This window comes from Dermacentor albipictus, chromosome 5, assembly GCF_038994185.2.
Source record: "Dermacentor albipictus isolate Rhodes 1998 colony chromosome 5, USDA_Dalb.pri_finalv2, whole genome shotgun sequence".
Classification (NCBI taxonomy): Eukaryota; Metazoa; Arthropoda; class Arachnida; order Ixodida; family Ixodidae; genus Dermacentor; species Dermacentor albipictus.
The window spans coordinates 24,589,440-24,605,735 of record NC_091825.1 but is presented as its reverse complement, the minus strand read 5'-3'; the positions used below and the strand labels follow the sequence as shown (position 1 = coordinate 24,605,735).

Genomic DNA, 16,296 nt, shown 5'->3' with positions numbered 1-16,296 from the left:
GCGTTGTAAGGCGGAAGAGGTAGTGGCCTTGTAGTGAGAGGATTTAGGGTCCCGTGCGGTGCGTGTGCCTGTTGTGGTGGCTGCTGGGACGGTCGCATTATAGAGGCAACCTGAGCGTGAGTTGACGTGGGGATAGGGTGCGGGCTCGGGACTTGCCAGCATGTCACAGCAGCTATCTCTTTGCTCACGATATGGTGTAGGCTGCCACCAGGAGGCGTCATATGGACCTCGGGAGGGATTGACGTAGCTTGGGCATGCAGTTCCTCACGGGTCATGGAGCGAATCAAAGCACGTAGCTCACTGTCGTTGGGCGACTTGGAATCCCATGTGTCAGGGTGCAAGCGGAGCATACGAAGCTCGTCGGAACGCTAACATGTGCTGATGGTGTCTACGACGGTAGTGGCGTTCAGCACTACACGAGCATAAAATGCCACATTCCAAATACCCTTGAGCAGGTGGCATACACGCTCACTCTCTGCCATCGAGGTGTTCACGCGGCAGCAGAGGGCGAGGACGTCCTCTAGGTATTATGGGGTTTTACGTGCCAAAATAACTTTCTAATTATGAGACACGCCATAGTGGAGGGCTCCGGAAATTTCGACCACCTGGGGTTCTTTAACGTGCACCTAAATCTAAGTATACGGGTGTTTTCGCAATTCGCCCCCTTCGGAATGCGGCCGCCGTGGCCGGGATTCGATCCCGCGACCTCGTGCGCAGCAGCGCAACACCATAGCCACTGAGCAACCACGACAGGTGTCCTCTATGTACGAAGTGTACGACTCGGCCGAGTGCTGAACCCGCTCACCAAGCTTCTTCTTGGCGATATCCGAGCGGACAGACGAGTTCGCGAAAATCTGGCGTAGGTGGTGTTAAAGTGCTCCAGTTGACGAGATCGAGCTCATAAATGGTAAAACCAAGTTTTTGCGCCACCGGTTATGTAAAAAGTGACGTGAGCAAGTTTTGCAGGTTCGTTCCAGTGGTTGAAGTCACTCACGCGCTCGTATAGCTCCTAGCAGTCTTCAACGTCGTCACCTGGAAGTCTAGCAAACACCGACGGATTCTTATGATGGGTCGTGACCGTCCAAGAAGGGGTTTCCCCAGGAGTAGGCAAGGTGGGTGTCCTGGTACTGGCCTGCTGGTCTTGGGCCATGGTTGAGTGCTGTTGGTAGAGGTGGCGACGTGAGCGGAGCTTCAGGGATGTAGCGTAGGGAATGCTGGAGAGAGACTGGGAGGGAGAGGGCGAAGCAACCGGAGAGTACACTCCAACACTTGTGAGACAATGTTTAGGCGGTCAGACTCTTCTGTATTGTCCGGAGTGTGAGCCGCGCACCAGGCCCCGAAACGGTGCTGATTAGCATGTACAGATGAGAACATGAAGCGTTTATATATATATATATATATATATATATATATATATATATATATATCGGGAGAGCATTATAATACCCCTTCATCTTCATCTGTATATATTCATCATCATGGCCAGCGTCACCTTTTTCGGCGCGCGAGCTGCGAAATAAACAGTTGCGGCTTAACAGCTGTCTCGCAAGTGGTGGAGGCTCCTTTCGATCCCTTGGTTCTCAACGCCTTCGAGTTTCCCTGAAGCTTCGTTCAGGCCACCGCTTGCTTCGCCTTTCCGCCAGCATGCCCCAAGATCCTCCAGGAGCCTCCGGCGTCACCGTCTCTGCCCCACCGGCCATTCCTTCATGGACCGTCAGTACACGGCAGTGCGATCCCACCGTGTTTGGCTTTCGTAGTGACGACGTTGATGACTGGCTGGACAATTATGACCGCGTGAGTGTGTCTAACCGCTGGGATGACACGCACAAGCTTCGAAACGTCGCACTCTACCTCACTGACGTTGCCAGGACTTGTTTTCTCAACCACTAGAGCAGTTTGCCTGACTGGGTGCCATTCAAACACCAGCTTCGGCAGATTTTTGGCGCTCCCAACTTTCGCTCTGAGGACGCCAAGAAAAAGCTTGACGGACGCACGCAATTTCCCGGGCAAACATACGAATCTTATATCGAGGGCGTCCTCGCCCTTTGTCACCGTGTTGACGCCACAATGACGGAATGTGATCGTGTTCGGCACATCCTAAAGGGCATTGCCCACGCCGCGTTCAACGCACTGGCGATCAAGAATCCAAATACCGTAAACGATGTAATCGCGACCTGGACACCTGGACGCACTGCAGGCCATGCGGTTAAAACCTGTCGCCGGTGATGCGCCTCCTTCGTCGGATACCGACCTGCGTCTGCTGATTCGGACTCTCATACGCGAAGAGCTCCAAGCGTGTGGCCTGCTCAGTCCTCCCGTTCTCTAGCCTCAGCCTTCGGTTCCTGGCCTGCGCGACATCATCAAAGAGGAGCTGTCCTTCATGACCTGCGCTGCGAGTTGTGGCCCTCCTTCGTCATCCACCTCGTATGCTCAGGTTGCGGCTATGCAACCAGCGTTCGCTTGGACAGCGCCTCCTGCTCCTGGCCCCAACCATCTGGCGACTCTACCAACCTGTCCGCCTGCCACAGGATATTACGCTACCCGGCCTACGCCCCGCCCCGTTTGTTATTATCGCGGTGTTCAGGGGCACATATCGCGTTTTTACCGAAGACAACAGGACGAACGCCGTGGCTGTGATATTTATGAGAGAGACCCGTTGCTTCCTCCGAGTCCTTACCAGCACCTGCTCTCCACACGCTCACTTTCTCCACCTCCCGCGGCGCCTCGCAACTACCGTCCAGGTCGTCGCCGTTCGCCCTCCCCTCTCCCACGCTCGACATCACACCTGCAACCGGCCACCCGCACTCCGGACTACCGTTCGAAAAACTAGATGGTGCAGTTTTTGGACGGAAAGCTGCATGGCTCGCACAGACTACAATTCCTCCAGCGTGCCCGGACAATACTTTATTCGTGTGTGTAGGTGTACCAGTCCTAGCATTGCTTGATACGGGAGCAGCTATTTCCATTATTCACGCTGGCTTGTGCGCTCGTCTACGCAAAGTTACCACACCTTACAGTGGAGCTCTTCTTCGTGGTGCAAATAATGTTGTGATTTGGCCATCGGCGCAATGCACCGTTAGAGTTTCGATCGACGGGATACGCCACCATATCCAGTTCGCAGTGTTGACTTACTGTGCTCACATGCTTATACTAGGGTGGGACTTTCTCTTTTCGGCGTCTGCTTTCATCTCGTGCCGTCAACGCCTCGTTAACTTGACAGCGACCGACCATTCCGACGACGAGCACGAACCACGCCTTCGCTTACGATCTGCTGACGATTGTATGGTGCCCCCTGGTCGCGAACAACTCTACAACAACAGTTAACTCTGACGTCGCCGATGGTGACGTTTTAGTTGTACCGTCAGCCCGTTGCTTATCTTAAGGGATTGTTCTGGCACCCAGCCTTGTTCGCTTTACCAACGGCACGGCCACTTTGGCTGTACGCAACACAACCAATGAGCCAGTTCTGCTTTCTAAAGGCGCCGCTCTCATGTGCGTGTTGGACACAAAGCCTGTCTCAGTGCTTACCTCGACTACTGCTGTTTCACAACCACCCACAGCTATGGATCCGGTCCCTGCTTCTGTTTTCGCCAGTACCATCAGCTCCCGTTTACCCCACAGCAGACGGGGGAGTTACTGGCGTTGTTATCCAAGCATAAATACTCCTTCGACGTACACTCTCCTCTTCTGGGACAGACTTCTGCGACGGTTCATCGCATACACACAGATGGAACTTCCATCGTGCGCCGGCGGCCATATCACGTTTCTTCCGCTGAATCCCAGATCATCGATACCCACGTTGCCGACATGCTGAAACGTTGCATAATCCGCCCATCCTCAAGCCCTTGGTCGTCTCCTGTCGTTTTGGTGCGTAAGAAAGACGACTCAGTGCGATTTTGCGTAGACTACCGTGCCTTGACCAAATAACCCGCAAAGATGTATATCCACTGCCCCGAATGGATGATGCGTTAGATTCATTACAAGGCGAGGAGTATTTCTCCAGCCTTGATCTACGCACACTGTCCGTTGCTTACAAAGTATTTACTAAGGTAATTGCAAATAGAACCAGGAACACCTTAGACTTCCGTGAACCAAAGGACCAGGCAGGATTCCGTAAAGGCTACTCAACAATAGACCATATTCACACTATCAATAAGGTGATAGAGAAATGTGCGGAATATAACCAACCCTTATATATAGCTTGTATTGATTACGAGAAACCGTTTAATTCAGCTGAAACCTCAGCAGTCATGGAGGCATTGCGGAATCAGGGTGTAGACGAGCCGTATGTAAAAATACTGAAAGATATCTATAGCGGCTCCACAGCCACCGTAGTCCTCCATAAGGAAAGCAACAAAATCCCAATAAAGAAAGGCGTCAGGCAGGGAGATACGATCTCTCCAATGATATTCACTGCGTGTTTACAGGAGGTATTCAGAGATCTGGATTGGGAAGAATTGGGGATCAATGTTAATGGAGAATACCTTAGTAACTTGCCATTCACTGATGATATTGCCTTGCTTAGTAACTCAGGGGACCAGATGCAATGTATGCTCACTGACCTGGAGAGGCAAAGCAGAAGAGTGGGTCTAAAAATTATTCTGCAGAAAACTAAAGTAATGTTTAACAGTCTCGGAAGAGAACAGCAGTTTACAATAGGTAGCGAGGCACTCGAAGTGGTAAGGGAATACATCTACTAAGTACAGGTAGTGACCGCGGATCCGGATCATGAGACTGAAATTATCAGAAGAATACGAATTGGCAGGGTGCGTTTGGCAGGCATAATGGCAACAGCAGGTTGCCATTATGCCTCAAAAGAAAAGTGTATAACAGCTGCGTATTGCCAGTATCCACGTACGGGGCAGAAACCCGGAGGCTTATGAAAAGGGTTCTACTTAAATTGAGGACGACGCAACGAGCTATAGAAAGAAGAATGATAGGTGTTACGTTAAGGGATAAGAAAAGAGCAGATTGGGTGAGGGAACGAACGCGAGTTAATGACATCCTAGTTGAAATCAAGAAAAAGAAATGGGCATGGGCAGGACATGTAATGAGGAGGGAAGATAACCGATTGTCATTAAGGGTTACGGACTGGATTCCAAGGGAAGGAAAGTGTAGCAGGAGGCGGCAGAAAGTTAGGTGGGTGGATGAGATTAAGAAGTTTGGAAGGACAACATGACCACAATTAGTACATGACCGGGGTAGTTGGAGAAGTATGGGAGAGGCATTTGCCCTGCAGTGGGCGTAACCAGGCTGCTGCTGCTGATGATGATGATGATTTACGCTCCGGATACTGGCAGATCACGATACACGAAGCAGACAAGAAAAACTGCTTCAGCCACACCCGTTGGACTTTACGAATTTAACGTAATGCCTTTCGGCCTGTGTAATGCTGCCACCACATTTGAGCGGATGATTGACACCGTACTACGGGGCATAAAGTGGAAGACTTGCTTGTGCTACCTTGCGACATCGTCATATTTTCGTCGACCTTCCATCAGCACTTGCAGCGCATCGACGAAGTCTTGACATGCCTCTCAGCTGCAGGCCTTCAGGAGAACACAAAAAAGTGCCACTTCGCCAGCAAAACCATTAAAGTGCTCGGACACCTTGTCAGCAAGGAGGGCCTTCGACCCGACCCCGACAAGATTACCACTGTCCTCCGCTTCCCCAGGCCTCGACGTGCCAAAGACTTGCGTAGCTTCCTTGGCCCAGCTTCGTATTTTCGGCGCTTCATACGTAACATTGCCACCATTGCGGCGCCGCACCATCAACTCCTTGCTTCTGGAGCTCCCTACGTAAGGTCGGACGAATGCCAAACTGCTTTTAACGCCCTGAAGTGTGCCCTCATGTCCGAAGCTGTGCTTTGTCATTTCGACAACACCGCACCCACTCTTCTACATACCGACGCCAGCGGACACGGTATCGGCGCTGTTCTTCTGCAACGTCAGCGAAATTCTGAAGAACGTGTGGTTGCATACGCAAGTCGCACGCTAACAGCTGCAGAGAAAAATTATACAATTACCGAGCAAGAGTATCTCGCCGTTGTTTGGTCCTTCCAAAAATTTCGACCTTATCTGCACGGCCGCCACTTTACGGTCGTTACTGACCACTACGCCTTGTGCTGGTTGGCGACGCTAAAAAATTTAACGGGACGTCTCGGCCGTTGGATACTTCGTTCACGAGAATACGACTTCGACGTCACCTACAAGACCGAAAAGAAACACCAGGATGCCGATGCTCTCTCTCGTTGTCCCCTACCACCGTCTTCAAACGCTGCTTGCTTGCTTACCACCTTTCGTGAGCAAACCGCAGAGCGCGCCGCCTGCATTCCCTTCGCTCGCTGCTCTCGACCGGCTCCCATCCAGCCATTCTCATACGTTTGTCTCTAGCCAACGTAATGACTTCTACTGCCACTCCGTTATGGAACTATTCGCGGATCATCTCGCACACCTACGCTCCGCTCCATCGGCAGTTGAAGAACTTCAAGATCGAAAATTCGATATTATACCGGTACGTTTTTCATCCCGAAGGACACCATTGGGTTCCTGTCGTTCCCCGATCACTTCGGGCCCAGATATTGGAGACCTTTCGCGACGATCCCACTGGCGGTCACTTTGGTTTCCATCAAACCTATGAGCGAATTTGCAGCCGCTTCTCTTGGCCTGGACTTGCAACCAGCGTAGCGAAATACGTGGCTTCCTGTTCGCTCTGCCAACACCGCAAACGACTAACCTCACCTCCGTCTGGACTGCTCCAACCTTTCCCGTGTACTGAAGCTCCTTTCGCAGTCGTTGGTATCGACCTCTATGGACCGCTACCCTTAACCACCGGCGGTAAACAATGTATCATCACAGCTGTATACCACTTGGCACGGTACGCTGAAACAGCCGCACTATCTTCGGGATCCGCTGCGGAGGTTGCACCTTTTTTCTTGGAAGACATCTTTTTACGAAACGGAGCCCCACGTGTCCTTTTGAGTGACCGCGGTAGGACCTTTCTCTCTAAACTCCTCGACGATGTTCTACGTGCGTCCAATACCATCCATAGAACGATTTCCAGCTACCACCCTCAAACTAATGGTCTCACAGAGCGCATTCATCGCGCGCTGTCCGACATGATATCTATGTACATCAACCCTGACCACACCAATTGGGATGTCGTTCTACCATTCGTCACTTTCGCATACAACACGGCTGTCCAACGCACTACGGGGTACTCGCCCTTTTTCCTTGTGTATGGTCGCCAACCGCTCAGTATCCTCGACGTTTCTTTCTTCGGTGTCCCCGTGCCTTCGTCCACATCAGTGTGTGAGCAGTTCGTTTCGCGCATTGCCCAGTGTCGCGAACGTGCCCGCCTCAACAGCGACGCCAGTCTACAGGACCGCAAAATTTGCTATGATGCATCTCACCGTGTCGTTTCCTTCCACCCTGGAGACGAAGTGTTACTGTGGACCCCAGTTCGCGCTCCTGGATTGTGCGATAAATTTCAGTCCCGTTTTATCGGGCCCTACATTGTTCGGGAACAGAATTCGCCAGTGAACTATCGTGTCACTCCAGTTGTTCCGCCTTTGGACGGCCGCTGCCGTGCCACAGAGATTGTGCATGTTTCGCGTTTCAAGCCTTTCATACGGCGTTACCTGCCATAACCAGCGGCCAGGCTGGCCGCTTCTACACGCGGGGGAAATTGTGTGAGCATTATATTATCCCTTCAGCTTCTTCATCGGTATATATTCATCATCACGGCCAGCGTCATCTGTTTCAGCGCGCGAGCTGCGAAATAAACCGTTGAGGCTTTACAGCTGTCTATATATATATATATATATATATATATTTATATATATATATATATATATATATATATATATATATATATATATATATTGTAACGATGTTAGTAAAACAAGGATATTTATTAAAGGCGAACTTGTGCCCACTAGTAAAAGTCACTGAGATCGTGCAGAAATCCGTGGCAGTCGTGTTCTCAAGCTGGGCTCGAACCGTCTTCCTCTTCTCCTCGCGTGACACCTCGTGCGCGTGGCGCATGCGAGCCGGGTCCAACTGGCTGCCCGTGCCACGAATATCGCTGCCTGTTGTTGCTGAACAACGCCACTGTACGGCGTGCACAGTGCCCAGTGCAAAGGGCGCGCAACTTGAATGTCACCAAGTTTGTCGTGGCATTATCCCCCTCCTTACCGCATCGGCCCGATGCGTGAGAGGATGTAGGGGTTCCTGTGGGCGCTCACTTTTTTTGTTGTTGTTGCTGTTGTTCATGACCTCTCCTGGTAGGGTTTCATGCGGACAACATGTACAACTTTCGTGGAGTTGCGCCGCCTTGGGCTCTCGTGTCCAGCGGATTTCACTTCGTAAGTGACGTCGCTTATACGACGAAGTATTTCGTAAGGGCCGAAGTATCTGCATAGAAGCTTTGCAGACAATCCACGGTGGCGCACTGGGGTCCATACCCACACCTTGTCACCGGGCTGGTAATGAGCTTCACGACGGCGCTGGTTGTACCGGCTGGAGTCGATGCGTTGTTGGCGGCGTATTCGGTACCTTGCCAGCTGTCGTGCCTCCTCGGCTCGTTGCAAGAAATCATCCAGGTCAGATGAATTATGGGTTTCTTCATCTAACGGCAACATAGCATCCAAAGTTGTGGATACGGCTCGGCCGAATACAAGTTCAAACGGGGTGACTCGTGTTGTTTCCTGAACGGCCGTATTATATGCGAAGGTGATGTATGGCAAAATTTCGTCCCACAGCCTATGTTCAACGTCGACATACATCGAAAGCATGTCGGTCAGTGTTCTGTTAAGGCGTTCAGTTAAACCGTTTGTCTGAGGGTGGTACGCCGTAGTTTTCCTATGATCAGTATGTGTCATTCGCAACAAGCATTTCATTAGGTCCGCAGTAAAGGCCGTTCCACGATCGGTAATAACAACTGTGGGAGCGCCATGCCTGAGCACGATATTGTGGACAAAGAATTTTGCAACTTCGACAGCCGTTCCATTGTACAGGGAATCAGTTTCTGCGTAACGGGTCAGATAGTCCGTGGCCACAACTATCCACTTTTTGCCTAAAGATGATGTTGGGAAGGGTCCAAGGAGGTCCATACCGACTTGTTGGAATGGGGCGTTTGGTGGCTCTATTGGCTGGAGGAGGCCGGCCGGTTTTCAGGATGGGGTCTTGCGCCTTTGGCACTCGCGACAAGTCTTGACGTAGTGCTGCACTGATGCTAATAACTTGGGCCAGTAGTATTTCAGACGAATCCTGGCGACTGTACGGCTCACACCCATGTGTCCAGACGTCGGCTCATCGTGACAGGCATGCAAAATTTCTTCTCGCATAGAGGTGGGTACGACAAGTAAAAACTTTGTCTCGCTGTTCTCGAAGTTTCTCTTGTAGAGTACACGTCCTCGCAGACAGAACGAGGATAGCCCCCTAGAGAAAATACGCGGCAGTTGAACGTCGAGTCCCTCCAGGCGCTGTATAAGTGGAAGCAATTCCGGGTCATCTCGTTGTTGTTGAGCAATTTGTGACGCGTCAACAATGCCAAGGAACGGGAAATCCTCTTCTTCTGACACAGGTGTCTCGACGGGTGCGCGAGACAAGCAGTCGGCATCGCTGTGTTTCCTCCCGGATCGGTATACGACAGTAATGTCATACTCTTGAAGCCTAAGGCTCCATCTTGCTAGTCGTCCGGATGGATCCCTGAGATTCGCCAGCCAGCAAAGCGAATGGTGATCGCTGACTGCTCGGAATGGTCTACCATAGAGGTAGGGCCGAAATTTACATATTGCCCATATGACTGCAAGGCACTCTTTCTCGGTTGCGGTGTAGTTAGCCTCTGCTTTCGAGAGCTTACGGCTGGCATAAGCAATTACTTTCTCCTGGCCGTTATTCCACTGCACAAGTATGGCACCGAGGCCAACGTTACTCGCATCGGTATGAACTTCAGTGTCGGCTGTCTCATCAAAATGGGCAAGGATGGGAGAAGCTTGCAGGCGTTTCCTTAACTCGTCAAAGGCGTCTTGTTGTTCGCTTTTCCACATGAAAGGTTGATCTTCTCTTGTCAGTATTGTAAGAGGCTCAGCAATGTTTGAAAAGTTTTCTACAAATCTTCTGTAGTATGCGCATAAACCCAAGAAACGGCGCACCGACTTTTTGTCTGTGGGTGTCGGGAACCTCGCAACAGCTGCTGTCTTTTCGGGATCTGGCCGAACGCCTTCAGCACTGATAACGTGTCCGAGAAACCGAAGTTCATCGAAGCCGAATTGACATTTTTCCGGCTTAATTGTCAAGTCTGCTGCGCGAATAGCTTCTAACACTAGTCGCAGGCGCTCTAGATGTTGGTCAAATGTGGTGGAAAATACGACCACATCATCCAAATACACTAAGCATGACTGCCATTTCAATCCTGCAAGCACAGAGTCCATCATTCGCTGGAACGTTGCGGGTGCGGAACAAAGGCCGAATGGAAGTGCTTTAAATTCGTAGAGGCCATCAGGGGTTACGAATGCTGTCTTTTCACGGTCCCGTTCATCCACCTCTATTTGCCAATATCCACTCTTGAGATCCAGGGAGGAGAAAAACTTTGCACATCGGAGCCGATCTAACGTATCGTCGATACGCGGAAGGGGGTACACATCCCGCTTGGTTACGCTGTTCAGTTTACGGCAGTCGACGCAGAATGGAAGCGTGTTATCTTTTTTCTTAACCAGCACTACGGGAGACGCCCATGGACTGCTGGAAGGCTGAATAACGTCATCTGAAAGCATCTCTTCTACTTGCTTCTTGATGACCTCCCTTTCTTTTGGTGACACTCGATACGGGTGCTGGCATACCGGTCTTGTGGCGTCCTCTGTTATGATTCTGTGCTTCGTAACAGACGTGCGCCGTACCTTCGAGGACGTGGAGAAGCAGTCAGAAAAATCCTTTATCAGGGCATATATCTGTTTCTTTCGGGCTTCAGGGAGTCTCGGGTTGACGGTAATTGATCTGTCGACACTGCAGGTTCCTGGCAGGGCAGTTGACGTAGTTAGGCTGCATAATTCGGTCGCTTCACAGAACTCGTGGAAAGAGGCAATAGCTGTTCCTTGTGCGATATGTTGGAATTCATTACCGAAATTTGTAAGTGCGACATTTGCACGGCCATCGCTTAACTGAACAAGGCCCCGAGCCATTGTTGAAAAGGAGCTCTATGTTTCCATGTGCTATGCCTTCGCGGTCAGAAAATCTTTCATTCTCCACAAGAACCATTATACTGCAGCGTGGCGGCACAGTTACGTCATCGTCGACGACGCGCAGTGCAGCGAGACGTCGCTCCTCCGATTCTTCCACAGGTATAGCTTGTTTTGTCGAGAAAGATACACTGGACCTAGGTAGGTTAATTATGGCGCCGTTAGCTTGTAGAAAATCCATTCCCAATAAAAGTTCCCGTGAACATTCTGGCAGTACAATAAAGTCAGAAACGTATGTGAAGCCTTTTATCGTAAGTCTTGCGGTGCATCGGCCAAGGGGCGTAATAAGATGGCCGCCTGCCGTGCGTATCTGCGGACCAGTCCACTTCGTCACAACTTTTTTAAGGTGCTTCGCCATCTTGAAGCCTACTACTGAATAATCAGCGCCGGTGTCGACTAAGGCATTCAGCTCGCATCCGTCTATTATCAACCGCAAATCTGACGTAATCGTTTCGTTCCTGCACCTGTAGACTGGAATTATCTCGTCACCGCACAGGAATCGCGTTGGAGGATCTTCATAACTCTGGTTATCAGCGGCCTCACCTCCACAGGTCGCTTGCTTCAGTTTTCCTGGTGTGGGCTTGGTGAACGACGCCTAGGCGATCTTGGAGACGCGCGTGGGCTAGGCGATCGGTAGTGCATGGGCGACGGTGCCCGTGGTTGATGTTGGCGAGGAGTAACGGGGCTTTGGCGCGTCGACAAGTATTCTTCTATCTCCGCTGGCCGTTCACCGTTTCGGGGGCATGGTGCGCTTAAGGGAAAACCCCTTAACCCAACTTGACGGTACGGGCAGAACCTATACAGGTGACCCGCTTCTCCGCAGTGGAAACACAGAGGCCTACGCTCGTGGTCACGACAGACGTCACTTTTCCGGGGCCTTTGTTCCTCAAAACGAGGTGCACTACGTGCTAAAGGCTGATAGGCAGCCGGTGGTTCCAGTAGACGAGGTGCACTGCGTACTGTCGATGGGTAGGGAACGGTCGTCGCAACTGCTCCACTACTGTGTACCGCGGGTTGCCTGAGTAGGCAACCCGCGGTACACAATTCGGGCGAGTCACCGCGAAGACGGCGGCTGGTCCGCTGGTGTACAGGTGTCAGTTCCACGGGATGGACTCGCGGGTTGTCGGGGCTACGCTGACTTTCGTTCGTGGGGCTTCGACTCATACCCCGCACCTCCACCAGAAATGTAACGATGTTAGTAAAACAAGGATATTTATTAAAGGCGAACTTGTGCCCACTAGTAAAAGTCACTGAGATCGCGCAGAAATCCGCGGCAGTCGTGTTCTCAAGCTGGGCTCGAACCGTCTTCCTCTTCTCCTCGCGTGACACCTCGTGCGCGTGGCGCATGCGAGCCGGGTCCAACTGGCTGCCCGTGCCACGAATATCGCTGCCTGTTGTTGCTGAACAACGCCACTGTACGGCGTGCACAGTGCCCAGTGCAAAGGGCGCGCAACTTGAATGTCACCAAGTTTGTCGTGGCAATATATATATATATATATATATATATATATATATATATATATATATATATATATATATATATATATATATATGCACGACGAAGGCTTGTTCTGCCTGCGAGCTCCAATTAGCCCCGTCTTGCGCTGGCTGTTTCCAACATGCACCTGCTTATTTCGTCATGTCACCGCCTCACCTAGTTTGCTCCTGCCCTCAACGCACTTCCCTTCATTTGGTACCAATTCTATGACTACAATGGTCTACCGTTTCTCCACCATACGCATTACATGGCCTCCCCAGCCTCATTTTAAATTCATATGTGTACTCAACTTGACAAACCATCTGTCAGTCCATCCTTCATGGTAGGCAATCGTCTTCAAGATAAAGTGCACTGCTCAGAGCGAAATAACATTGGTGCTGCATGTCGCCTCAGCGTGAAATGAATGCCGAAAACGAATACTCACGAAGCTCTCAGCTCAAGCCGCACCTTCCCCCTTTCAGAGATTGCTTTCAACATTTGGGCCGGCGGGTCTTTTCAATGCAAAGCGGCCAAAACAAATCGCGCAGAGCTAACAGCAGTCGGCACTCTGTCCGCATCGCATGTCGCCTTCAAGATTTGGCACTATCGGCCACGCCAGCCGCAGTCACCCCTGGAGTTAAGCACGCTTCAAATAGGTTTGACGCCCATGGATAAGCCGCTATCGCTGTAGAGCGATAACGGCTTATGATTATCGGAACGTTATCACCAAACCTGGCGCCGCCACGTGCAGGCGTTTGCTTGCGCGATCAATTCACTTTGCACCTCCGTCGGCAGCAGTTCATGTTGCCGCACTGCTGTCGTTTGTATTGGTTGGATCAAGTTTCATAATATTGATAATGGCACAGGGCTGCGTAGAGATGAGCAAGTGGCATAATGCTCATGCATAAGTGCAACTCCCAGAGGAGTTGTTTGCTCTCTGATCCACACTCGATCCACCCTCGATCGATCCGCCCTCGATCATCTTGCAAGTAAACCGATCTCCTCTGCACACGAATATGTATATATCTCAATGCACTTCCTGCCTTTCTATATGATTTCATTAAGCCGAAAACACCCATGCGAATATGACGGCTGACCTTTACATCGGTGCACTTACATGCGCAATTTCTGAAAGTATTATTACCATTTAGAGTGCGCTAGCACTTACTTTTCAATCTGATACTCACCAAGTTGGTCATTTTTGGTCCTATCCATAGTTGTGGCACACGTATAACATCATCATAAGAGGCCTTCCACGTGTGACCGCATGTCACGATTATGGTGACTGGATAATTCCTGCAACATAAACACCGCACGGCATCTGTCAGTAGGAAACATCAGCAGTTAGAGTTTATTTGTCTGTGCTCTAACGCCGATGCAGTGATTCAGGCTCTCTACTAGCTTGGGCAGTTGTGGTCGCTTCTTTAACAAGATAAACGTCAGGACACACATTAGATAAACAGAAATCCCCCCCCCCCCCAACCTTCAGGCTACCTTTCAAACGTAAAGAACTAGAGCGATGCTACGAGGGAAACAGAACAAGTGTTTAACAGTGTCGAGCGGTGCACTGATGTTCATCAGGATTTACACATGAAAGTGGCGCTTTGGCGCTGATAATGAAGACAGCAGAAAGCGTGCTTGGTCACTCTTAAGAGAAAAACATAAAAGAGATTGGTGTAACCACAAAGGAAGATTGGTTACAGCGACTACCTTTTTCTAGGCGCTTTAGCAGATTTGTAGCAGCCTTATCAGCGAGGATGCAGATCAGCCTTTTCGATCTGTGGTACCTTTTTGCATGATTTTTAATCTTGAAAAAGGCAAAGAACGATTTATGATGTATTCACTATCATTTGAAGTGCCCATTTTAGTGCGAAAGCTTTCTGTGGCCAGTACATCAGAAAAATCTCTCTGTCCTGTGAAAACATATATCTGCAAAATAATTGCATAATAGTGTCACGTGGTGGTGACGTTGAAGGACACAGTAGCAACACTGTGAACGACAAAACTAAATTTTATTTGGCGAACCTGTGCCCACAAAACAGGCTACACTTATAGCACAACGATAGCGGCGAACACAGTCGGCGATCATCGAAAATCTGATCAGTGGGTCAAGCACGTCGGCTTTTATAGAGCAGTCGTCGAATGTTCCAGACTAATCGTTCGGACCCGCGTGCCTTCCACAAAGTTCTACACCATTCGCGTTACACGATGAAATCAGATAACACAAGGTTCGACGACAGCAGACAGCCGGGTAGAAGCATCGATAACTTTCCAGAAACGTCGGATACATGCAGGCGCGTCCCTCGCTGTGCGATTACAGTTGTTAAGTGGCGAAACGTGGTCGCCCGATAAAGCTAAGTGCACGTGTCAATACCCCCCTCTTAAAAAGCATCGACCCGATGCTGCAAACAAACGAAGGTAATAAACAAAAGCACTCGTAGCAAAGAAAAGAACAAAAATGACGAAGTTCGTCAGCGTCCGTAAAAGGGTTTAAGGCGCTCCACGTGGACCACTTCAGATCGTGCGCGGCGCCGCTGTGAATGCGAAATGCCATCTGGCACGACCTCATAGTCCAGAGCGCCAATACGTCGGATGACCTTGTAGGGTCCGAAATAGCGTCGGAGTAGTTTCTCACTGAGTCCTCGTCGGCGTATCGGGGTCCAGACCCAAACACGGTCGCCAGGTCGGTACTCAACGAAGCGTCGTCGGAGGTTGTAGTGTCGGCTGTCGGTCCTCTGCTGGCTCTTGATTCGCAGGCGGGCGAGCTGTCGGGCTTCTTCGGCGCGCTGGAGATAGCTAGGGACGTCAACATTCTCTTCGTCAGTTACGTGCGGTAGCATGGCGTCAAGCGTCGTCGTCGGGTTCCTGCCGTAGACCAGCTTGAACGGCGTGATCTGTGTTGTTTCTTGTACCGCCGTGTTATAAGCGAATGTTACGTACGGCAGGACGGCATCCAAGGTCTTGTGTTCGACGTCGACGTACATCGCTAGCATGTCGGCGAGGGTCTTATTCAACCGCTCCGTAAGACCATTCGTCTGCGAGTGGTAAGCCGTTGTCCTCCTGTGCCTTGTCTGACTGTATTTCAGAATGGCTTGGGTGAGCTCCGCTGTAAAGGCCGTTCCTCGGTCGGTGATGAGGACTTCTGGGGCGCCATGTCGCAGCAGGATGTTTTCGACAAAGAATTTCGCCACTTCGGCTGCGCTACCTTTCGGCAGTGCTTTTGTTTCAGCGAAGCGGGTGAGGTAGTCCGTCGCCACGACGATCCACTTATTTCCGGTTATTGACGTCGGAAAGGGTCCCAGCAAGTCCATCCCGATCTGCTGGAATGGTCGGCAAGGAGGCTCGATTGGCTGTAGTAATCCGGCTGGCCTTGTCGGCGGTGTCTTGCGTCGCTGACAGTCTCGGCATGTTCTGACATAACGGGCGACGTCGGCGGTCAGGCGCGGCCAATAATACTTTTCTTGTATCCTCGATAGTGTCCGGGAAAAACCGAGGTGTCCAGCGGTCGGATCGTCATGTAGGGCGTGCAATACTTCTGGACGAAGTCCTGACGGGACAACAAGAAGGTAGTTGGCGCGGA

The 16,296-nt window shown here is 50.9% G+C and overlaps 1 protein-coding gene across 1 annotated transcript in view; it reads right to left on the bottom strand.

Moving 5' to 3' along the window:
• Positions 1–16,296, bottom strand: part of LOC135898230 (uncharacterized) — a 516,585-nt gene that overhangs the window by 108,705 nt on the left and 391,584 nt on the right. Inside the window, exon 7 of the mRNA XM_070539355.1 lies at positions 13,904–14,012. Coding sequence (XP_070395456.1) covers positions 13,904–14,012 — 109 coding nt within the window. The remainder of the gene's footprint in view (positions 1–13,903; positions 14,013–16,296) is intronic.